This window comes from Marmota monax, unplaced genomic scaffold (genome assembly GCF_021218885.2).
Source record: "Marmota monax isolate L192 unplaced genomic scaffold, Marmota_monax_Labrador192_F-V1.1 WCK01_AAM20220418_F8-fsc00111, whole genome shotgun sequence".
Classification (NCBI taxonomy): domain Eukaryota; kingdom Metazoa; phylum Chordata; class Mammalia; order Rodentia; family Sciuridae; genus Marmota; species Marmota monax.
The window spans coordinates 6,133,711-6,155,702 of NW_026695067.1; the positions used below are offsets into that span (position 1 = coordinate 6,133,711).

Here is a 21,992-nt window from a genome sequence, read left to right on the forward strand (position 1 = left end):
TCAACAAAATGAACCACACCAGGGCTGACATCTTGTAAAAGTAACATCTAAAGGACTAGGGGTATAGCTCATGGCAAAGTGCATACTTAGCATATGCAAGGCACTGGGTTCAATCCCCAGCATCAAATTAAATAAATAACATTTCAAACGACAAACTGATAAGGTGTGGAATTTCTGGGTAATGGCAACATACCATATATTTCAATAAAGGACTAGGCCAGGTTGCATTCAGAAACAGAACAGGTTATACACGGATAAAGTCAGTCAAGGTAAGTTCTGAATTATTGCCTTTTTTAACCAAGTATTTATTTACAGGTCAGTCTCCCTTTCTAGGGAAAAAGGAATCTTTTGCATTGGTCTTTGTATACTTACTGTCAAGCACGTGTACTGGAAGAGGCATAGAGGCAAGGTTGAGTATAGATTTGGCAGAACATAATGCTAAAAAGATTAAATGGTGGTTTCAGGGACAGTAAAATCCAAGAGTGCCAAGTTCAAGACAAACAGTGGGATGAGAAAAGCCAGACAATGTTCAAAAGTTACGTCTTAGAAGGAACACAGAACTGCTGAGAATAACAAGAACTGAAGAAATTTGTGATCTTACATTTGCAGTAGCCTTTACTCTGCGGGCACTTGACAGTTACTATTGGGAGAAAGCAGATTCACCAAAGCACACTGCTAGTAGACATTGTAGTAGGCAGAATATTGTTCATCCCCCCAAAATGTTCACATCCTAGTACGCAGAAACTATGATGATGTTATGTTACATGTGGCAAGAGAAAATTAATATTGCAGACAGAATTAAGGTTGGTTATCAGCTGACTGTGAAATAAGGAGATTGTTCTATGTGATCCAAGTTACTTTAATTATTCACACTGAAGTGGAAGATGGAGGCAAAAATGGAGGTAAGAAATTTAAAAATGCTATGTGCTGGCACCGAAGATGGAGGAAGAAGTCACATCCCAAGGAAATTAGGTGACATTTAGGAATGGAAAAGTCAAGGAAATGGATTCTCCCCAAGGACTTCCAGAAGGAATACAGTATGCTGGCACCTTGATTTTAGCCTAGTGAGATCCATTTCAGATATGTGACATTCAGAACTGTCTCTTTTGGTGGTTTTTTCCCCCTGGGGGCTGGAGTGGCACACCAAGGATTGAACCCAAGGCTCTTAACTACTGAGCCATATCCCTAGCCCGTTTTTTTTATCTTAGAGACAGGACTTCAATAAGTTGCTGAGGCTGGCTTTGAACCTGTGATCCTCTTTGCTTCGGCCTTCAGAGCCAAGGGATAATAGGTGTACATCACCACACCATACCCAAATGACTTTCAGAATACGCTGTGGTAACTTTTTAGAGCAAAAACAACAGGAAACTAATACACAGATTAACCAAAAGATTCTTTCTTAACTGGTATCTCAAAGAATGGATCATTTTTCCCTCAGTATTTGCTAAAAATCTTAAGTAACACAGACTAATACTTTCAGCCAAAGATGAAAAAGAAAAGAGACTGCTAAGAACCCAGCAAGTTCCAAATTAAAAATTCTAAAGGACTATAAGCAGATCAGACAGAGACTGAGCAGGGTAAAAACTCAACCTTACTGGATTAAATTTTTGTTCACTACTCGACCAATCAGAAGAATGAATCCATCACCTAGAATCTCTAAAGTGTTTTAAGAAAATACAGGGCACACAATCAAGTCGGTCAAATGACAGCAACATATGACCAAAATCCTAGGGATAGCAAAAGAAACCCTAAAATTATTCAGATTCTATAGTTTGCTGAAAAAACTAATGATTCATATCCTAGAGAAAATGGAGTAAAAATTTAAAGATATACGAAAACAGATTGCCAGAAAATGATAATCTAAGTTTGACAGTTTACTTGTCAAACAAATTCCAGAAATTAATAGTTTATGAGATTAAACACTAATCAGGATATGTTTAACAGCAGAACAGGCCAGGCACTGAGGTGCATGCCTGTAATCCCAGCAACTCCAAAAGTTGAGACAGAAGTATCACAAATTCAAGACCAGCCTGAGAAATTCAGCAAGACCCTGTCTCAAAAAAACCAGGGGGGTTGTGCGCTTGAGGAACATAGCTCAATGGTAGAACACCCCTGAATTTAATTCCCAGTACCAAAAAAGAAAACTAAAATAAAATAAAAATAACAGATTAGACATAAGAGAGATTTAGAAACCTAGAAGGTAAATCAATAGAAATTATTCAAACTGAAACAGAAAAAAGGATGGAAAATAATTCAAAAGGCCACTGGACACATATACATACATATTAATTTTTAAAACTCTTGTAATATATATATAACTGAATCTCAGAAGGAAAAAAGATAAACAATGAGACAGAACTAAGAATTTCCAAAAACTGATAAAAAGACATTACTCTCATAGTCAAAAGAATCTGAAAACACACACACACACACACACACACACACACACACACACAAAGCAAAGAAAACCTCCACTGGACATATTAACTAGTATTTTTCTTTTTTACGGGTGGGGGATGCTCATTTGATATTGTTTTGGTACTGGGTATTAAACCCAGGGCACTTTATCACTGAGTTACATCCCCTGATCTTTTTATTACAGATACACTACCTCACCTGGCACATTAACTGGTTTTAAATCCATATTCCAAAGACTTTTTTTTTTTTAAACTTAAACCCACCCAGGTTCAAAATAACACAGCAACAGAAAACAAACAACAACAACAACAAGAAAGACCCTTTACCTTCCTCCTAACAGAAACCTCGGAAATCAGAAAACAATGGAATTTTTAATGTATGGAAAGAACCTTTTAAAAAATATTAAAAGTATTTTTTAAGTAGGGCTAGGAACATAGCTCAGTAGTAAACAGCGTGCCTAGCATATGTGAGGTTCTGCATTCAATCTCCAGCACTGGGGGGGGGGGGGATAAAATAAAAATATTTACAACAAAAAGTTTACTAAGTGCCCACTGCATACACCAGGTACTGTTCTTTGCTCTGGTACAAAAAAAATAAACAAAATGAAGTTCCTGTCCTCAGCAAGTTCTCATCTTAGTGTACAAAGTCAAAATACAAATAAATTAGATGAGATATGTTAAGTAGTGTCTCTGTTAGGTCCTTGAAAAAAGTAAGCATTTCATACCATTCCCACTGGTTGATTACATTAAACACATCTTTCAAATGTTGCTATATTTTATTATATACTATTCTCATCAGAAAAGCTTCAGTACTAGAAAGCAATTAGTTTTCACAACAGCAGATAGTTTTCCAAACCTCTAATTTTCCCATTAGCAACAAAAGTTGTAGCTATTTTCCTTGAAATAAAAGGTATACTTCGTGTGAAGAAATACCATATATTTGCCACACATCTATATAACCATGATTTTGTCATTTTTTTATTTTAATTTTTTTAGATGTAGTTGGAGACAATACCTTTATTTTATTTATTTATTTTTATGTGGTGCTGAGGATCAACCCAGTGTCTTGCACATTCTAGGTGAGCATTCTACCACTGAGCCACAACCCCAGCCCCGGTTTTGTCATTCTCTGAAGTAAAAATAGTGTCTCATCAATGTTAAATTTCCAAGTCAAAAATGTACATTTTTTTCTTTGAGAAAACCAACATACTTCAAGTATGCAGAAGTGCTTTATGCATGTGTCTCATTCTGTCACACAGGCTATCAAGAAGAGGTACACATTAAGGATAAAACAAAACTAAAAACTTTTACTGCCTCATTTAGAACAGAAAGTAAAACTTTTTTTAAAATTTTTTTTAAAGTTTTTTTGTTGTAGATAGACACAATACCTTTATTTTTTCATTTTTATGTGGTGCTGAGGATGGAACCCAGTGCCTCACTTGTGCCAGGGAAGCGTTCTACCACTGAGCTACAACCCAGGCCAGAACTGTTTTTTTGTTTTTGTTTTCACTATAAGGTAGGATATCAATGATTTAATTTGGGCTAAGGTGCCAGTGGCTTTACCCACCCATCCATTGCTTTTGCACCATCACTAAAAATGTTGGGATATTTAAAACAGCAAATAATGTCTTAATCAAATAGTTGGATTTTTGTTTATTTACTTGTTTTGGGATGGTACCAAGGGTTGATCCCAGAAGTACTCTAACCTTTCTATTTTTTATTTTGAGACAGGGACTCCCTAAGTTGCCCAGGCTGGCCATAATTTGAGATCCCCCTGCCTTACCCTCCCCAAGTAGCTGGGATTAGAGGCATGTGCCACAGTGCCCAGCTATTATCAAATAGTTCTGCTCTTTGTGGATCATCCTTTGAAAAGTAATGTTTCAAAGCAACTCAACTGTTAATATCACTGTGTTACTTCATATAAATCAAACAGTTTTGCTCTTCATGGATCATCCTTTGAAAACTAATGTTTTAATATGATTCAATTATTAACATCACTGTGTCAGTTCCTATGAAGTGTAAAGAAACCATACGCAAACAATAAAATGTCAATCTAAAAGGGTTGCTGTAGGATTGGGAATATAGTAGCTCAGTGGTGTGAGGCCCACTAGCATTGTGTGAGGCCCTGGGTTCAATTTCTAGAACCACCAAAAACAAGTAAATAAAAGGGCTGTGGTATATTGAGGGGCCTGATAAAGCTTGTCCTCTTGGAATTTAAACATTTTCTTATCATCTTCTTATACCAGGACTTTGAGATTATCTAGAAATCATAATTTACAAGTACCAGAAGAAAATTTCACCTAGCACCCTTTTTGGCTTAAAGATTAAGAAAACTGAAGCAGTAGCATTTAATAAGCAAGAACATACTTCCCATATTTACCTAGTATCTAACATCAAAGACTATTAACGTGCTGTATGCTATCAACATAAAGACCAAGGAGTTAAGCTCTCATACTCAAAACCCTCATATCTAGCTAATAGATATAAAGATGGCTAGGCTATGTTACAAGTTCTTGTGGGCTACACCAAATATCCAAATGAAGTGCTATGCAAACACAGTTGATGATGAACTAGAAAAGTAGAGGAGGAGTACCTGGAAAGAGATGAGGTAATGTATGAGGGGATTTTGAAAAGGAATACATTAGTTAAAGACAGAACGAGTACCACAAGAATGACTAGCATGTACAAAAGTAGGAAAACACAAATATATGTTATAATATATATTATAATAAGGAATTATAACCAATGCAAGTGGGGGGAATGAGCAACAGCAGCAGATGAGAATGGGAGAAAAAGAAATCTGACAATAAGATGTAAGAGCCATGAATGCACATATTTGAAATAAAAGAAGCAGCAGTAGAGGCAATAGCCACTGCCACCACCAGCGCCACCACCATGAATGCCAAATTAAGGAGACTGGAACAGACTTTCAATAAGTCTCTTTAGCAGGAGTGTAACTATTATATCTGTGATCAGAAGCAGGATAACAGATGGACAGGAAGCCTAGAAATAGGAGGTAAAATTATGAGGCACTAGACTAGGATTAGTAAAAATTAAAAGGATGGCAACAATATGAAACAAATTTAAGACCCAGTAGGATCAGAGCTAACTGGATGTAGAAAATGCCAGAAAAGAATCAAGAATGACTCTCAAATTCCACAAACCCATAATAGGAAAGTCAATTAAAGGAAGAACCACCTACCTCTGGAAGAAGAGAAACCTCTGTCCAAAATGATAAAAATTCTTAGTGACCACATTAGAGGTTTTTATTATAAATACTTGTTTAAAATGTAGAAAATACTATCTGGGATCTGGCTCAGAAACCTCTGCTGCACCAAGTGATTGGGGTGAAAGTTAAACAATTTACACCCAAGGCAACTTCCAGCTAAGCTGGTCTGGAAGCTGTGGCTGAAGAAAAAGATAGCTGAGCCCACCAGGTGGGAGAGGTGTTAAAAGGTATTTCCCTCAATGTGGATTTACATACATATTTTTTTCTTTCACCGTGTCAAGTGGAAACAATAAAAATTTCAAAAACTTAGACAAATAAATAAATTAACAATTTGAAGACCAGAAACTTTATAATAATTTGCATATTCTCAATTCTTATTGAGCAGAGTTGTTGGGAGAAGGAAGTACTTGCCATCCCTGTTTAGTCTATATTAAGTAAATTTTAATATTCTTGTGATATTTTAAGAGCCAATATAGGTCTCTTCTTTCATGTTGTACAATACTGTTTTTGCTTTGGATTGAACCCAGGGGTGCTTAACCATATCCCCAGCCCTTTTTATTTTGAACAAGAGTCTAAAGAGTCTAAACTGCTGAGGGCCTCACTAAATTGCTGAGGCTGGCCTCAAGAGTTGCTGGTATTATAGACATGTGATACCACACCCAGCTAGATGCTTCCTTTTAGAGGAAAACAACCCCATCCTCTCTCTCCTCAAACTTTTCTCAGAAACTTCAAGGAAGTGGAAAAGGAGGATTTACAGAGAAGAGGTGGAGGAAGCAAAGGGAATTTCTTTTACCTGAGCTGTTGCAGAATTCATGTCACTCTGGAAATTCATTTTTTTCCTTATATGCAATAAAAAGGTTTTAAAAATATTAATAATAAAGGAGGAGACTATTTTTTAAAAACGGAATGTAGAAAATACTTCTACTATCTGTAGTTTACACTTAATCTCTAGAAAACTGTAACACTGTGATTAAGAGGACATATTGGGCTGGGGATGTGGCTCAAGCGGTAGTGCGCTCGCCTGGCATGCGTGCAGCCCAGGTTCGATCCTCAGCACCACATACAACAAAGATGTTGTGTCTGCCAAGAACTAAAAAATAAATATTAAAAAACAAAAATTCTCTCTCTCTCTTAAAAAGAAAAAAAAAAGAGGACATATTATCAAGCAATTGGAGTCAGCAATATCTGAATTAAAAGTATGACAGTTTCAAAGGAATAAGAAAATGAGCCTGAGAAGTGTCTGAGATACAGCTATTCATAACATTGTCTAAATAATTGTCTCAGTAATATGGAAATGTTACATAATACTTCATCATCTGCTATACTTTTTGCCAAAATGTATTAATAAGTGTCAGGTCACTTGTGACACTTCTTTTAATGGAACACAGGAAAAAAAAAAAAAGGGAAAACAATGTTTACATGGAGGAAAAAAATTAGATGGAAAAACTTCCAGAACAATACTTGGTTTTTCTCATTTAAAATCCTCACAACCTGTTGGGGCTGTGGATCAGTGGCAGAGTGCTTGCCTAGAATGTGTGAGGCACTGGGTTCCAGTCTCAGCACTGTATATAAATAAATAAAATAAAAGTCCAGGGGATGGGGATGTGGCTCAAGCGATAATGCTCTCGCCTGGCATGCGCGGGGCGCTGGGTTCGATCCTTAGCACCACGTAAAATAAAAATAAAGATGTTGTGCCCATCGAAAAAAAAAAAGTCCACTGACAACTAAAAAAAAATATTTAAAAAAAGATCCTCACAATCTTTTGACCTTAAAACAATATTTTATTTTAAAATGGGAAGAAAAAGAAAAGTGGGGCTCTAAAAAGTTGATTTGCCAGAGCAGATGCTAGCTCTGGCAAAAATAAGAACTTTTTAAGATGCCTTCTGAGATACCATTAATGGAGACTACCCATCAATTTAACTCCAATACTAATTGGACTTCTACTATACACCTAGACACACCAAATGAGACATTATTCAAAATAAAGTCAGATATATATCACTCCTCTGCATGGATCTCAAAGAATTAAAGTGAATATACTATTGAAATAGTTATCTGCATACTCGTGTTTATAGAGGCATACTTCTCAACAGCCAAATTATGAAAACAGTCTAGGTACCCATCAACAAATAGATGATACAGAAAATGTAATATATATACACACAATGGAGTATTGTTCACCAATAAAGAATGAAATCATGTGATATACAGAAAAATGGATGCAACTAGAGATCACCACATTAAGTGAAATAAGCCAGATGCAGAAAAACAAATAAAACTTTTTTTTCTCTCCTATGTAGACTCTGAGGATGCAAAAAAAGAAGACAACATCAATGTAGAAAGGAAACATTAGTGAAGGGAGGGTGATAAGGTGAAAATGATCAAAATTTGTTATATGATCAAAATATGTTGTATGCATATATGACTATGCATGTAATATGCATATAACATATATACACATAATATATGTATGTTATATTCATTGTGTTCATATAATATGTAATATGAATATATGACTAAAGAGAAGGGATGGAAGAAGCAAAGTGAAGAAGCATAGTCATATATGCATATATTATATGAACATAATGAATATAACATGGACACAATGAAGTCCACTGTTCTATATAATAAATATGTACTAATAAAATATCTAAAAATAAAGCCAGGTGAGCACCTATCATGGGGTGAGTAGAAAATTAGGAAAAGGGCAAAAATCATTAAGAAATTTAAATCATACATGATTATAGAAATGTACTGACCCTATAATAAAGTGAGTTGGCAGTTAAAAACAAAAACAAACTCAGGCTTTTTAACTGAAAATGGAAGGAATGCCACTATCTCCACAGACCCAAAAAGATCTCATTCAGCAAGTTAAGACTACCCATTCTTTCATCCAGCAAGTAATCATAAAATGCCAATCTAAACATTTAATAGTAGTTATTAAACTATTTATAAAGTTATAGTGTCAAAGGCTGGGCTGCACATATATTGTCAAGGATTTTAGTCTATGATGCTGTGTCTTTTTAAAAAGGGAGTGTCTAACTGCAAAATAGAGAACTATGAAAAATGCATCATCAAATATACAGGTTCAGCCTGGCATAGTAATGTATCTGTAGTCCCAACAATGGAGAGGCTGAAGTAAAAGGTCTGCTTGAGCCCAGAAGCAGACAAGCATGGGCAATAGTGAGACTCCATTTTAAAACAAAACTAACTAAAAGAAAATGAATTAAGGGATTGAGCAAAGGGGAGGGAGGGGTGGAGAGGAGGTATGGGGACAGGAAACATGGTGGAATGAGATGGACATCATTACCCTAGGTACATGTATGACCTGCACATATGGTGCTGACCACTTCTGTATACCCAGAGAAATGAAAAGTTGTGCTCCATTTGTGTACAATGAATTGAAATGCATTCTGCTGTCATGTATAACTAATTAGAACAAATAAAAAAAAATACAAACCGAAGGAAAAACAAAACGAATTAAGGATTGGGGGATGTAGCTCAGTGGTAAAGCATTTGCCTAGCATATAGCATGCTAGGTTTGATCCCCAGAACTACCAAATAAAAAAAAAGGGGGGCGGGGGGAGATTCACTGTCAAAAAAGGAAATGAAGAATGAAGGACAAGGGAAGGAAGGTAAGTTGATTAACTTAAGGGAGTATCCCCCCCCCAGGCTTCCAAAATGACAGTTATATAAAAAAGAGTAAATAAATAAACAAACTTTGGGGGGGGGGGTTTCACTCTAGGAACAACAGAGTGAAAGCTAACATGGAAACATATTTTATTTCCACTGTAAAAAAAAAAATCAGGAGTCACTTAGCGGAATAAGTTACATCACAAAACAGATCACCATCATTTATTTGTAGTTAAGCAAAGAGAATAACAGAAGGAATTCTTAGAAACATTAGATAAGAACAGGGGATCTCAACACTTGTTGTGCACTAAAATAATCCAGGGAAGATTTTTGTTTAATGGCTTTGCCTGGCCCAAATCCACAATGGCCTATCTACTGGTCTTGAGTGGAGTCTGGGTTCCTGAACTTTAGAAGACCCAGAAGTAACAAACTCTGACTAAGATGAGAAGATTGCATCAATGTCAACATCCTGGTTGTGATAAAGTGCAGATATTTTATTAAGACATTATTTCTAAGATACTACAGAAAAATCAAAGAATATTGAGAATATCTGCATTATTTCTTGCAACTGAATATAAATTTATAATTATCGAGCTAGGTTTGTGGCTCAAGCGGTACAGTGCTTGCCTGGCACATGTGAAGCCCTGAGTTGGCTCCTCAGCATCACATAAAAATAAAATAAAGATATTGTGTCCACCTAAAACAAAAAAATAAATATTAAAAATAAATAAATTTACAATTATCTAAGAAGCATAATGAACATACTCTATGGAGATTTCACTATGTAATTAGGGTGTTTGTTTGTTTGTCTGTGGTGTAACTAGGTTAACTAGGGTGTTTTGTTTGTTTGTTTGTGGTGTAACTAAGTTTGTGGTGTGTAACTAGGTTTGTTTGTTTGCTAGGTGTAACTAGGGTTAAAAAGAAAAAGAAAAAAAATCGGTGGATTGTAGAATCTCACATTCCTGCCAATTCTAAGCACACACTATTATTTTGATCTTAACCACTGAAAAGTAATTAGAAATACACATCATTTTATAGGCATAATGTTTATGATCAGTCAAAAATTTAAAAATTCTGATCAGGGAGGGTCAGACATGCCTGTAATTCCAGCAACTTGGGAGCCTGAGCCAGAAGATCACAAGTTTGAGACCAGCCTTGGCAACTTACGACAATATCTCAAAATAAAAAGTGCAGGGATGTAGCTCAGTGGTAAAGTACAGTGGGTTAAATCTCCACTTCCACAAAAAATATCCAAACTACTATGCTTTCACAGTGATACACAAATTGACAGGATAGATATCAGCATTACACAATCCTTCATCACTTTTTTTTTTAAGTTTTTTTTAGTTGTCAATGGACCTTTTTATTGTATTTATTTATATGTGGTGCTGAGAAATAGAACCCAGTGCCTCACACGTGCTAGGCGAGCACTCTGCCACTGAACCACAACCCCAGCCCTGTCCTTCATCTCTTGACTAACAGGTGGATGGATGAATGTATTAAGTAGTGGGTAGTCTAAGATGGCCCCCAAAGAGGTGCACCTCTTGATCGTCACAACTTTGTATAATCCCTCTTCTTGAATGTGGACTAGAGTTAGCTATTCACTTAAAACAAACAGAAGAGAGCAAAATAATAGAATGTTACTTCTGATATTGAGTTAGAAAAAAAGCTGTGGGGCTGGGGTTGTGGCTCAGTGCTTGCCTAGCACGGGTGAGGCACTGGGTTCAATCCTCGGCACCACATAAAGAAATAAGTAAAAATAAAAGGCATTGTGTCCACCTACAGATAAAGAATTTTTTTTTTTTAAAGCTGTGTCGGGGCTGGGATTGTGGCTCAGCAGTAGAACACTCGCCTAGCACATGCGAGGCCCTGGGTCCGATCCTCAGCACCACATAAAAATAAATAAATAGATATTGTGTCCAGTTACAAAACAAAAAGTTTTAAAAAATTTTAAATTATAAAAAAAAAAAAGCTGTGGTTTCTACCTTGGAGGGGCCTTCTCTCAAATTCCCACTCTAGAAGAAACAAGCTACTATGTTTTGAACCATGTTATGGGGGTGCCAACAACCAGCAAGTGAAAATTTGAGGCCTGCCAACAGTCATAAGAATGAGTTTGGAAGGGGATCCTCCCCAGTCAAGTCTTGAGAATTCCAACCCATCTGACACCTTGGTAACAGCCTTGAAAGAGTCCCTGAAGCCACAGGCACCTGGGTTAGCTGTGCCTAGAATCAAGACTTACAGAAAATTGAGAGACAATAAACGAATGCTGTTTTTAAGACACTAAGTTTGGGGATAGATAAATAGTGCGAAAGATAACCAATACATATACCCAGTACAGTGTAATAACTTTTGCCTTTCTTTGTAGTACCAAATCTCCCACGTTCTATATAATTCTCCACCATTTATATACTCAGTTCTACTTTAGCCGATCTCATCATTTTCCAGACAGCTTTCTCATTCTCATCTCATGCAATATCTTAAGTATCCTATCCCTCTTTTCTATTCATCCAAATCTTGGCCATCTTCCAGAAAGCATGCATCTCTCTTCCATGAACACCTACTGCTATCTACACTTAGCACTTCATTAAACTACTTGCTGACCAAATAGCTTTGAGTGTTTTAAGTCTCCTTGAGAATAAGTCGGCTTCGATATTGAGTACCTTTACTGAGTAGGTTCATTCAAAGTATTTGAGACCTTATACCACACTTCCAGCATATTAATAAGGAAATTCAACTCTTATATTAAAAAAAAAAAAATAGGGAAAAAGGAGTGGAAGGAAAGTCAAGTGCTCCGATCTAGAATGTTAGATATCAATAGTCTGCTTTCTTTGAATGCTTGAAATTGAGTAAAGGCCACCTTATGCCCAGGACCCTGGCACACACCCATAATCACAACTACTCAGGAAGCTGAGGCAGGAGAAGTGTTTGAGCCTAGAAGTTTAAGGCCAACCTGAGTTACACAGTGAGAGCTTGTCTTAAAAAAAAAAAAAAAAAGGAAGGAAGGAAGGAAGAAAGAAAAAGGGGGCCGGGTTGTGGCTCAATGGCAGAGCCTAGTAAGTGAGAAGCACTGGGTTCAATCCTCAGCACCACATACAAAAAATAAGCAAATAAAATAAAGGCATGCTGTCCATCTACAATTACAAACAAAAATTTAAGAACTTATTTATTTTTTTAAGCTGTAGATGGACACAATATCTTTATTTATTTTTATGTGGTGCTGAGGATCGAACCCAGGGCCTCACACATGAGAGGCAAGCACTCTATACCACTGAGCTACAATCCCAGCCCCCCAAAAATTTTAGAAAAAAAGAAAAAGAAGAAAGCCACTTTATCTGAAGAATAACAGCAATAATGACAAACTCCTTCCAATCCTACGTTCAATATCTGGAAATTTTTCTTTTATTAATTTCTTAAAAAAAAACTTCTGTCGTTAACTTATTTTAGCAGTAGATATATGTGGAGAAAAACTGGCATTAAAATTCAACTACACCAGTGGTTTTCAAACTTTAGCTTGCATCACCAACACCTGGAAGGTTTATTAAACCAGATAACTAAGCCTCAGAGTTTGATTCACAGGAATGCTGCCATAACCAATTAAATGAGTCTTAAAATTAGACTCACAGCTCAAGGAGATCAGCTGGGAAAAGATAAAAGTTCAATAGCTTCAGGCTGGGGTTGTGGCTCAGAGGTAAAGCATGTGTGAGGCCCTGGGTTGGATCCTCAGCACCACATAAAAAATAAATATTAAAAAAAAAAGTTCAATAGCTTCAAAACACACCCTCCCAATTCCTTTACTGAGTAGGTACATTTAAAGTATTTGAGACCTTATATCCTTTCCCAGTTAATTTTAATTTAATATGCATACTGGAATTCAATGTCTTATGTGCAATGAACATCTCTATAATTAACAGGTTTTTAAAACAATGTTAAAGTAAAGTAAAAGACTAATTTAGAAGTTCAACTTTCTTGTTTTCACCTCTTAGATTAAAACAAACACTAAAGGTTCTGAGATGTTAACTTACCAGTTAGAGGAAAACCCAAGGCTTCCAGCCAATACTCCAGAATACACTGCCTCCCTCTGTTTATGCTTGTAACCTCACTTTAAATTGATGAAATATAATTAAACAGACAACAAAACTTCCTCAGACAGGGTTAGATATTTCTGTTCTTTAAAATAAGCTAGATAGGGGCTGGGGCTATGGTTCAGCAGTACAGCACTTGCCTTGCACATGTGAGGCACTGGGTTCAATCCTCAGCACCACATAAAAATAAAGGTATTGTGTGCGTCTACACTAAATACATACATGTATATATACATATACATATATATATACATATATATATATATATGTGTGTATATATATATATATATATATATATATATATATATAGGCTAGATACTTCTTGGGGTTTTTTTGTTTGTTTTTGGTATTAGGGATTGAACCCAGAGGGGCTCAACCACTGAGGCGCATCCCCAACTCTTTTTTTGTTGTATTTTGAGACACCATCTTGCTAAATTGCTTGGGTTGTCTCCCTAAATTGCTGAGGCTGATTTTAAACTTTTGATCTTCCTGCCTCAGCTTCCCAAACTGCTGGGATTACAGGCATGCACCACTGCACCCAGCTGATAGGTTTTAAAATAGGCTGGGGATATGGCATGTGCAAGGACCTAGGTTCAATCTCGGTACCAGCAAATAAAAATCTAAAATAGGCTATTTAGCATAACCTTACAAAAGAAAAACTCATACTCACTTTTCTTTATAGTTCTACTTTGACCACTCATATCCCATAGTTTCAGGTCCCTCTTTATCAGCATACCACCTAATATGGTACTCCTAAGGGCTGGTACTCTTCTCACTTTACTCACTCTCCCTGGGTCAAAATCATGATGATAAAGAAATTATCACTACTGAAGTAGCTAAAATACATAGATGCTGAGGCTCCACCTCAGACCTAACTATTCTTATTTAATTATAAGAATCTCTGGAAATAGAGCCCAAGGACCTCTATGTTTCCCATCCTATATGCTATCCTTAGGCAAAAACCACATCTACTTAACATACAGCCTGGTTGAGGCACAACTAATTTTTCTGAACATTGTTGTAGAAATATAAAATGGCAAGTTTAAACATTCCGCAAATGCAGACATGTGTAATGGCTAGCTCTTTTTTTTTTTTCGGGGGGGGGGGGGGGGGGGGTGGTGTTCTAAGGATAGAACTCAGGGCTTCCTGCATGGTAGTATACCTCCAGCCCCAGAAAACCACTTTTTAATATTACCAATAGTAATTAAATAATCCTGAAAACTTTAAGTACTTCTCTGTCATTGGTATAGGTAACACTAAAGAAAATCTCTGAATTTCTTTTAAAAAGCCCAAAAGGTAAGATAGGTAGGTTGCCGGGCTGGGGTTGTGGCTAAGTGGTAGAGCGCTCACTTAGCAGTGCAATGAGCTTAGTTCAATACTCAGCACCACATAAAAATAGATAAAATAAAGGTATTGTGTCGAACTACAACTAAAAAAAAAATTTTTTTAAAAGATAGGTTGCCACAAAAGATTTAAGTAAAACAAGATCATATTAAACAAAACAATCAGGGAGTTACATAAAGCCAGAAAACAAAGAGTCTTCTAAAAGAAAAACAGTGCTGGGCTGGGGCTGTAGCTCAGTGGCAGAGGACTTGCCTAGCATATGTGAGGCACTGCATTCGATCCTTAGCACCACATAAAAGTAAAACAACTACAAAAAGAATAAATAAATTAAAAAAGAAAAACAGTGCTGACTTTAAAAGACCTGAACTAGCAAAGCACAGCAGTACATGTCTATGATCTCTGGTACCAGGGAAACTGAAAAAGGAGGAAGAAAAAGGAGGCCAGCCAGGGCAAATTAATGAAAGCCTGCCTGGGGGAGAAGGAAGGAAGGAAGGAAGGAGGGGAAGGGGAAGGGGAAGGGGAAAGGGAAGGGAAGGATCAAGAGCCAGGGAAGGAAGGAGGGAGGGATGGGGACGTGGCTCAAGTAGTAGTGGCTCTTGGGTTTAATCCCTCCTACTGCAAAATAAAAAAGACCAAAACTGAGTGCTGATAGAATGCATGTTACTATGCTTGAGGCTGAGTTTAATCTGTAACAGGGCAAAAACAAAAACAAAGAGACAGAACTAATCTGCAGATATGGGCAAAGAATAGTATTTATCTGTTGTTGGCCCAGAAATAGTTAAAAAAAAAACCTCAGAAAAAGTAAACAAATTCCCATGGAAATAGTAAATTAACTTGGTGATCTTTTCACATTTCAAACTTTTTCTCCTACAAATGTATTTTAAAATTCACTAATAACATATGATTTCATACTGAAAAGTAGCATATGGGAGCAGGGAATTTATTTTTAGAGTTAACAGTAAGCTCCCTAGTGTGCACCAAGTAGAATTTAATTTTTTTAACTTTATAAAACCTGTAATTGGTATAGTTCAGTGGTAGAGCCTGTGCTTAGAATGCTGAGGCCTACATGTTGACATATTAAACCCAAACTGATTAAAAAAAAAAAAAAAAAAACTGAAATCCTATCCAACTGATATTTAAAAGCTCTTTGAATACAAATAAGTCTTATAAGCCAATAAAAAAATAAATATTCCAAAAGGGATAAAACGGGCCAAAAAAAGGACAAGTTACAAAAGAAATACTAAGCCCAATAAATATGCTAAAAGTTCAACCTTGATAGTTTTTTTTAAATGACCATTTTGAAAGCAATGTGTGGTAATATGTATCAAAATCTTTAAAATGAATAAATTATTTGACTCTGCAATTTCACATATCCCCAAAAAAGTAATAAAACATTCAAAGAGAGACCTATTGAGGATATTCTCAATGGGGCTTATGAAAGCCATAAACTGAAAATAAAAAGACCAATAGCAGACTGATTATATAAATTAGCAATCTGTAATCACTAAGCTCTTCAAAAATAGTTACTTATTGACAGGAGAAAGTTGCTCTGAGATTCCTTCTGATTTTGCAACCTGTTTTTTTCCCACTGAAAATAAACATATGTACTTTGTGATTCCATTGTTTTAAAAAATGTGTATAGTTATTCAGAGTTCTGGAAAGATAACTTCAGTCTTTTAATTTTTTCTTGACTAATCAGTTTTTTCTTAAAATGTGCACTATTTGTATTTTTTTTTTAATTTAACTCTATTAACATCAACACAACCTGCAACATAACCAAACTCAGTTTAGAACAAGTAAATATACCATATGAAGATAGTCTAGAATACACTGTATTACCCCTTTGATTGCACTGGTATTTCTAAATATGAACTTTCAACAAGGGATGCTACACATTCAGGATTTCTACTTAAAAACATCCTTACAATGAAGTAGACTAGAAAGTTTTTCAAGCAATGAAAACAGAATATAAGTAGGACACCTAAAAAAATCCCTAGTTTTTTGTAGGTCTGATTAATTTCATCAACATTTATTCTCTCATCTAAACCAAGAAAGAATAATGTCAGATTCAGCTACATTTCTGTTCCAGAAATGACATAAAGAACTTGCTTTTGGCCTCAGTACCAAGACACACCTAAGACTTGAGAAAGTTGAATGAGATTTAACTACAGGAAAAAAAGACATTAAGAAATAAGTCAAAATATTAAATATTATATGGCACCGGGTTCTTGAAAATGCTAATTAAAATGCCAGGAAGCTAGGTAATAAGCTTAAAAACATCAGATTTCATATAGTTGCAGATCTATAAAGAGAATTTTACCTCAAATTCTTTAATAAAAGTTCCCTTTAAAAAAGCAAAGAAAAATGGAAGTGGCACACTCCTGTTACCCCAGTGACTCAGGAGGTTGAGGCAGAAGTTCAAGGCCAACTGGGCAACTTAGCAAGACCCTGTCTCAAAAATAAAACGGGCTGGGGATTTAGCTCAGTGATAAAGCAACCTGAGTTCAATCACCAGTACCAAAAAAGAAAATGTCTTCATTTAGTGACTGAAGAACTTAACTGTCGCATTTTTTTTAATATTTATTTTTTTAGTTGTAGTTGGACATAACACCTTTATTCACTTGTTTATTTTTGTATGTGGTGCTGAGGATGGAACCCAGGGTCTCACACGTGCGAGGTGAGCGCTCTACCACTGAGCCATAACCCCAGTCCTAACTGTTGTATTTTTAGGATCAGAAAAATAGCAGGTAAACTTATCTTACCTCCACAATCCTTCCATATCCTTCTTAGACCTCATTATCTATACTAAAGTTTGAGATTTCCACATTTTAGTAACAGCACTAGGTATGAGATTTTTGTGTTATTTAAAACATGATCTTCAAATATTGTCTAAATAGACAGTTTCATTTTCAAAACTTATGATTACACACTATAAAAAAAATCTGTTAATGGAAGGAAAGTCAACAAGTAGACAACATACTGATGATCTGTCAGTGAACCTTTACTTAACCAACCACTTTAAGTTAAAGAAAAAAGTAATAGTAACCTGCAAGAAAGCAATAACTTGCTTTTTTATGTATAGTTTCCCTCCATGTAACTAATATTTTCTAAAAGCTGCACTGAATCAAGTCTTCATTTTTTATTTTTCAGTCATCCCTTACCCCTCAACTTTCTTCCCAAGTGGAAAAGTATATCCTAAAGCTCAAAAATGCAAAATCTGAAGCACTAGGTTAAATGAGATGTGATTATTACTTAACCCAAACATACCTTAGTGAGCATAATAGAAATTGTCAGAGAAATAAGTTCAAAAGCAGAAAGCGTCTGCTTTCTTAATCACAATAGAGTCTTGTCCAATTAGACAACACTGCGTTTTGTTTGTGTTGTAGCTGCAAGGATGGGTAGGCAATCTGCAATAACTATTCCAACAGCTTCAGCAAGTTACATACTAAACTAGGCCTGGGAAAAGTAGCAGTTAAATCCCAAACGAACAGCAAAAACATTTTAAAAAATTTTTAATAAAAGATGTAAGCAGAAGTCTCACCATCAAAAAGAAGTCCCATCAGCACCTCTTCGGAGAAATAGTTCCCTTCCCCCACCTTTAAGTAGGCACTTAAGACTGCCAAGGAGATCCATTTCTTTATTAACTGGTGCCCACTTGGGGCAACCGTACGCCAAGATCCTCACAGGCCTACCCTAATCCCTCCCAGAAGTGCTCAAGAGACAGAAGGCTGGGATAACCTTGGTAGGGACCCAATTCTTCCAGACTCTTCCCTACCTACCCACCCGGCCCCCGTAGGCAATCCTCCGGCCACAGGAAGGACACTGGGCCCAGGAACTAGCAGGAATTATCCGCAAGAGAAGGCTTTCGCGGCCACAGGCCTCTCGGCCTCAGCAGGTCCAGGGAAGCACCGCCCCCAGTGCAACTCCCTACACCCGGCTATCTGGCGAATATCTGTTTTCGACACCCTCTGTCCCCAGTAGAGGCAGTGAAGAAGACAGGGCCAGGAGGCATCGGGCTGGGCTGCGCTGCGCACCAGGCCCAGGCCTGCCCCTCGGGGCCGCGCAGGCCGCCAGAATCCGCTCCCCGGTTCAGCCCGATCAAGGCAGCGCGGCGGCCCCCCTCACCTGGATGACCTCGTTGACCTCCCGGATACATTCCACCATGTGTTGTAGAATCTGCTCGGCCGTGAGCACCTCGTAGCGGTAATCCTCCTCCTGCTCGTGTCCTGGTCCGCCACCGCCACCGCCACCGCCACCACCGGGCCCCAGAGCACTGCCGCCGCCGCCGCCCGTTTCCCCGCACAGCAGTCCGTCCCGCTCCCCGCCGACGCCCAGCCCGGGCTCCACCAGCTCCACCTCGCCCAGATCCAGGTTATCATCGTCCGGCTCGTCATCGTCCTCGTCTTCCTCCTCCTCGGCACCGCTGTCCTCCTCGCTGCACTCCTCGTCCTCGTCGAACTCGTAGTTGTAGCCCTCGTCTGAGTCCATGGCGCGGCGCGCGGAGGCCCGGCGGACGCTGGCCGAGGCGGGGAGAGGGCGGGGACGCCGAGGCCCCGGCTCTCGCTCCGGCTCCGGCTGATGTCCGGACGCAGGCCTGGCTCTGGCCCCGCGGGCCGCGGCTCCTCCCCGGGCGCGGCTGTTGGCGGTTGGCGGCTGGTGGCGGCGGGGAGGGCGCGGAGGAGGGAGGGAGGGAGCGAGGGGGCCGCTTGCTGCCCGCCTCAGTCAGACACGGCTCCGCTCCGGCCTCCGAGAGAAAACAGTCCCCAGCGCCACCTCCACGGCCGCTGCTACCGCTACTGAGCCAACAAAGGGGCGCGCGTCACCGCGTCGCGCTGCGTCGTCGCGTCACTGCTCTGTGCGTCACTGCGCCCCGCCCCGCTGCCCCTGCGTGGTGTGCGGGGAGACCCCAGGGCCCGGCCTCAGAGGGCCTGGGATCGCTGCGGCGCGGGAATCGTCTTCGTGGTTCCGTCTGCGCCAGTTCTGCGCTCCTGGCGGAGACGGGTAGACCTTTTGAAACGAAAAGGCTCCGGCCTCTGGATGATTGCGAGAAGCAGAGGCCCTCGGACCGCCCAGGTGGTGGCTTTTGCCTCCGGCAATAGGGATCCAGCCTTCCTACCTCGGAGTAAAGGCACTTACCACCCGCCCAAGGAAGCCCTGAGCTGTTGAATTAAAAGTGCTGTTGCCCAAGCTAAGTGGAAGTCTTTTGTATGCGGAACCTCTAAACTGTGTGGCAGGTGAACCTCACTTTTGGTAGGTAGTGGTGCTGTCCACTTGTACAGACATGCATTGGTTTTCAAGTCTCCACGGTGACGTCATTTTAAAGAGGCATTTACTGAACTCAGCTGGACCAGCATCTCTGGAGGACCCTAAACAATGTAAACAGCCATGACTTTCCTTAATTGTGCACTGTCGGAGGGACTTACGTAGATTGACTCTCGTTTTCACTGAGCGTTTGTACCCATTTTATACCTGAGGGATATGAAGCTCAGAAAGAGAAAGAAAGGCTGGAGGCGTGACATTGGTAGAACTCTTGCCTAGCAGGCACAAGGCCCCGGGTTCGGTCCCCAGCACCACCACCACGAAATGATAGTACTTAACTAAGACCACGCACTTGCCCTGTTTTAGTTTCTGGGTGCCCTGAAACAGCAATCAAAAAGGCTTTATGATGCATAATTTGTGTTATATACAGCACAATGTATAAAATGCATTGTACTATACCACAATGGAGGCAATAAGAAATATCTATCTACAAGATAAAATGTAGTTGCAGAGATAGTGCTTGACTCGTACCTGGAAGTGTGTTGTGTAAGGTCCATGTTGACGTATGCAGGCCAGGAGTTCAACAGAGAAGGTAAGTTAAGATGATCTAGCTTAAGAGAACAACTAAACAAAAGCAAAAGAAGGTGTGAGGTAGTTGATAGTGTGAAACTTAAACTGCAAGGCGGTAAATGGCAAAATGTTGGGCAAATTAGAAGTGAACATAAATCTTTGTAAACAAATCAAAAGAATCAGAGCAGTGTTCTGAATGAAAAAGAGGCAGAAGGCTCTCCAGATAATTTGAAAGATTGGCCACACTGAAAATCTTAAAATATAAATCTCTAACTTACTGGTAAATTGTACTGTTTAACATATAGATTCACTTTAGAAATTGATTTTGAAAAGTAAAAGATTAATATAAATATGTCTGTACTAATTTGTCCATTAAATAATAAGATGTCTTAATACCAGGATATATCAATTAAAGCTTTGAACCTCAGTTCTAGGCTGTCTTGGTCCTTTTTTATTTAGTGTTTCTTTTAGCAGTTCTAGGTTGTTGCTGCAATCCAGGCAAGCCTTGGACACAAGCACCCTTCTCCCCATCTCTGGTGTGCTATTCCTAGGTGGAAAAAAAAAAGTAAAAATTGGCAGAGCCTCAAATTTACCCCATTTTTCTTTTTTATATTACCCATACCTTGAAGGATTGCCTACCTTTGATACTGGAGCAGTTGAACAATTGACCACTATTAGAGAAATATGAATAGCCATGTGCATTCTATTCCTGAATTTCAATCACAAAGCAAAGCTGAATGCTACCCAAGGATTCCAAATTGTTCTCCCACTCTAAGCTACTTTTTTATACCTTCTTCAGTTTGAGTCTTCTCAAAGCAGATGACTTCAAGTCACAGAGAAATTTGAAAACACCAGAACCAATGTAATTGAAACATTCTGGGCAAAGAAGACAGTATAACAGATAAAGTCAGAAAAGGCAGATCAAGACAGAGGCCAGTAGATTCTTTTTTTTTTTTTTAAGAGAGAGAATTTTTTAATATTTATTTTTTAGTTATTGGCGGACACAACACCTTTGTTTGTATGTGGTGCTGAGGATCGAATCCGGGCCGCTCACATGCCAGGCGAGCGCACTACCACTTGAGCCACATCCCCAGCCCCAGTAGATTCTTACAAGCTATATTTATATGTATCACATTATTTAATATGAGAAATATTAAAGGCTTTTAAGCAGAAGAATGAAACGATATGATCTGTGTTTTTGTGCTTTTTATTTGGTGCTGAGGATGGAACCCAGAGCACACCAGGCAATCAATCATTCTACCACCTAGCTACATCCCACCCTGATCTGTGTTTTTAAACCCTGAGAAGGGTAGGGTGGCCTATGATCTCAGCTACTCAGCAGGCTGAGGCAGGAGGATCACAAGTTTAAGATCTATTTAGGCAACTAAAGGAGAATCTCATCTCAAAAACTAAAAAGAGCTGGAGATATAACTCAGTGGTAGAGCACCCCTGGGTTTG

General features: G+C 38.5%; 1 protein-coding gene across 1 annotated transcript in view; it reads right to left on the bottom strand.

The window, feature by feature from the left end:
• Arih1 (ariadne RBR E3 ubiquitin protein ligase 1) overlaps nucleotides 1-19,503 on the bottom strand; it is a 132,496-nt gene extending 112,993 nt beyond the window's left edge. Inside the window, exon 1 of the mRNA XM_046428100.2 lies at nucleotides 18,831-19,503. Within this exon, the coding sequence (XP_046284056.1) occupies nucleotides 18,831-19,193 (363 nt within the window). The 5' untranslated portion in view covers nucleotides 19,194-19,503. The remainder of the gene's footprint in view (nucleotides 1-18,830) is intronic.
• Between the last annotated feature and the right edge of the window lie 2,489 nt (nucleotides 19,504-21,992).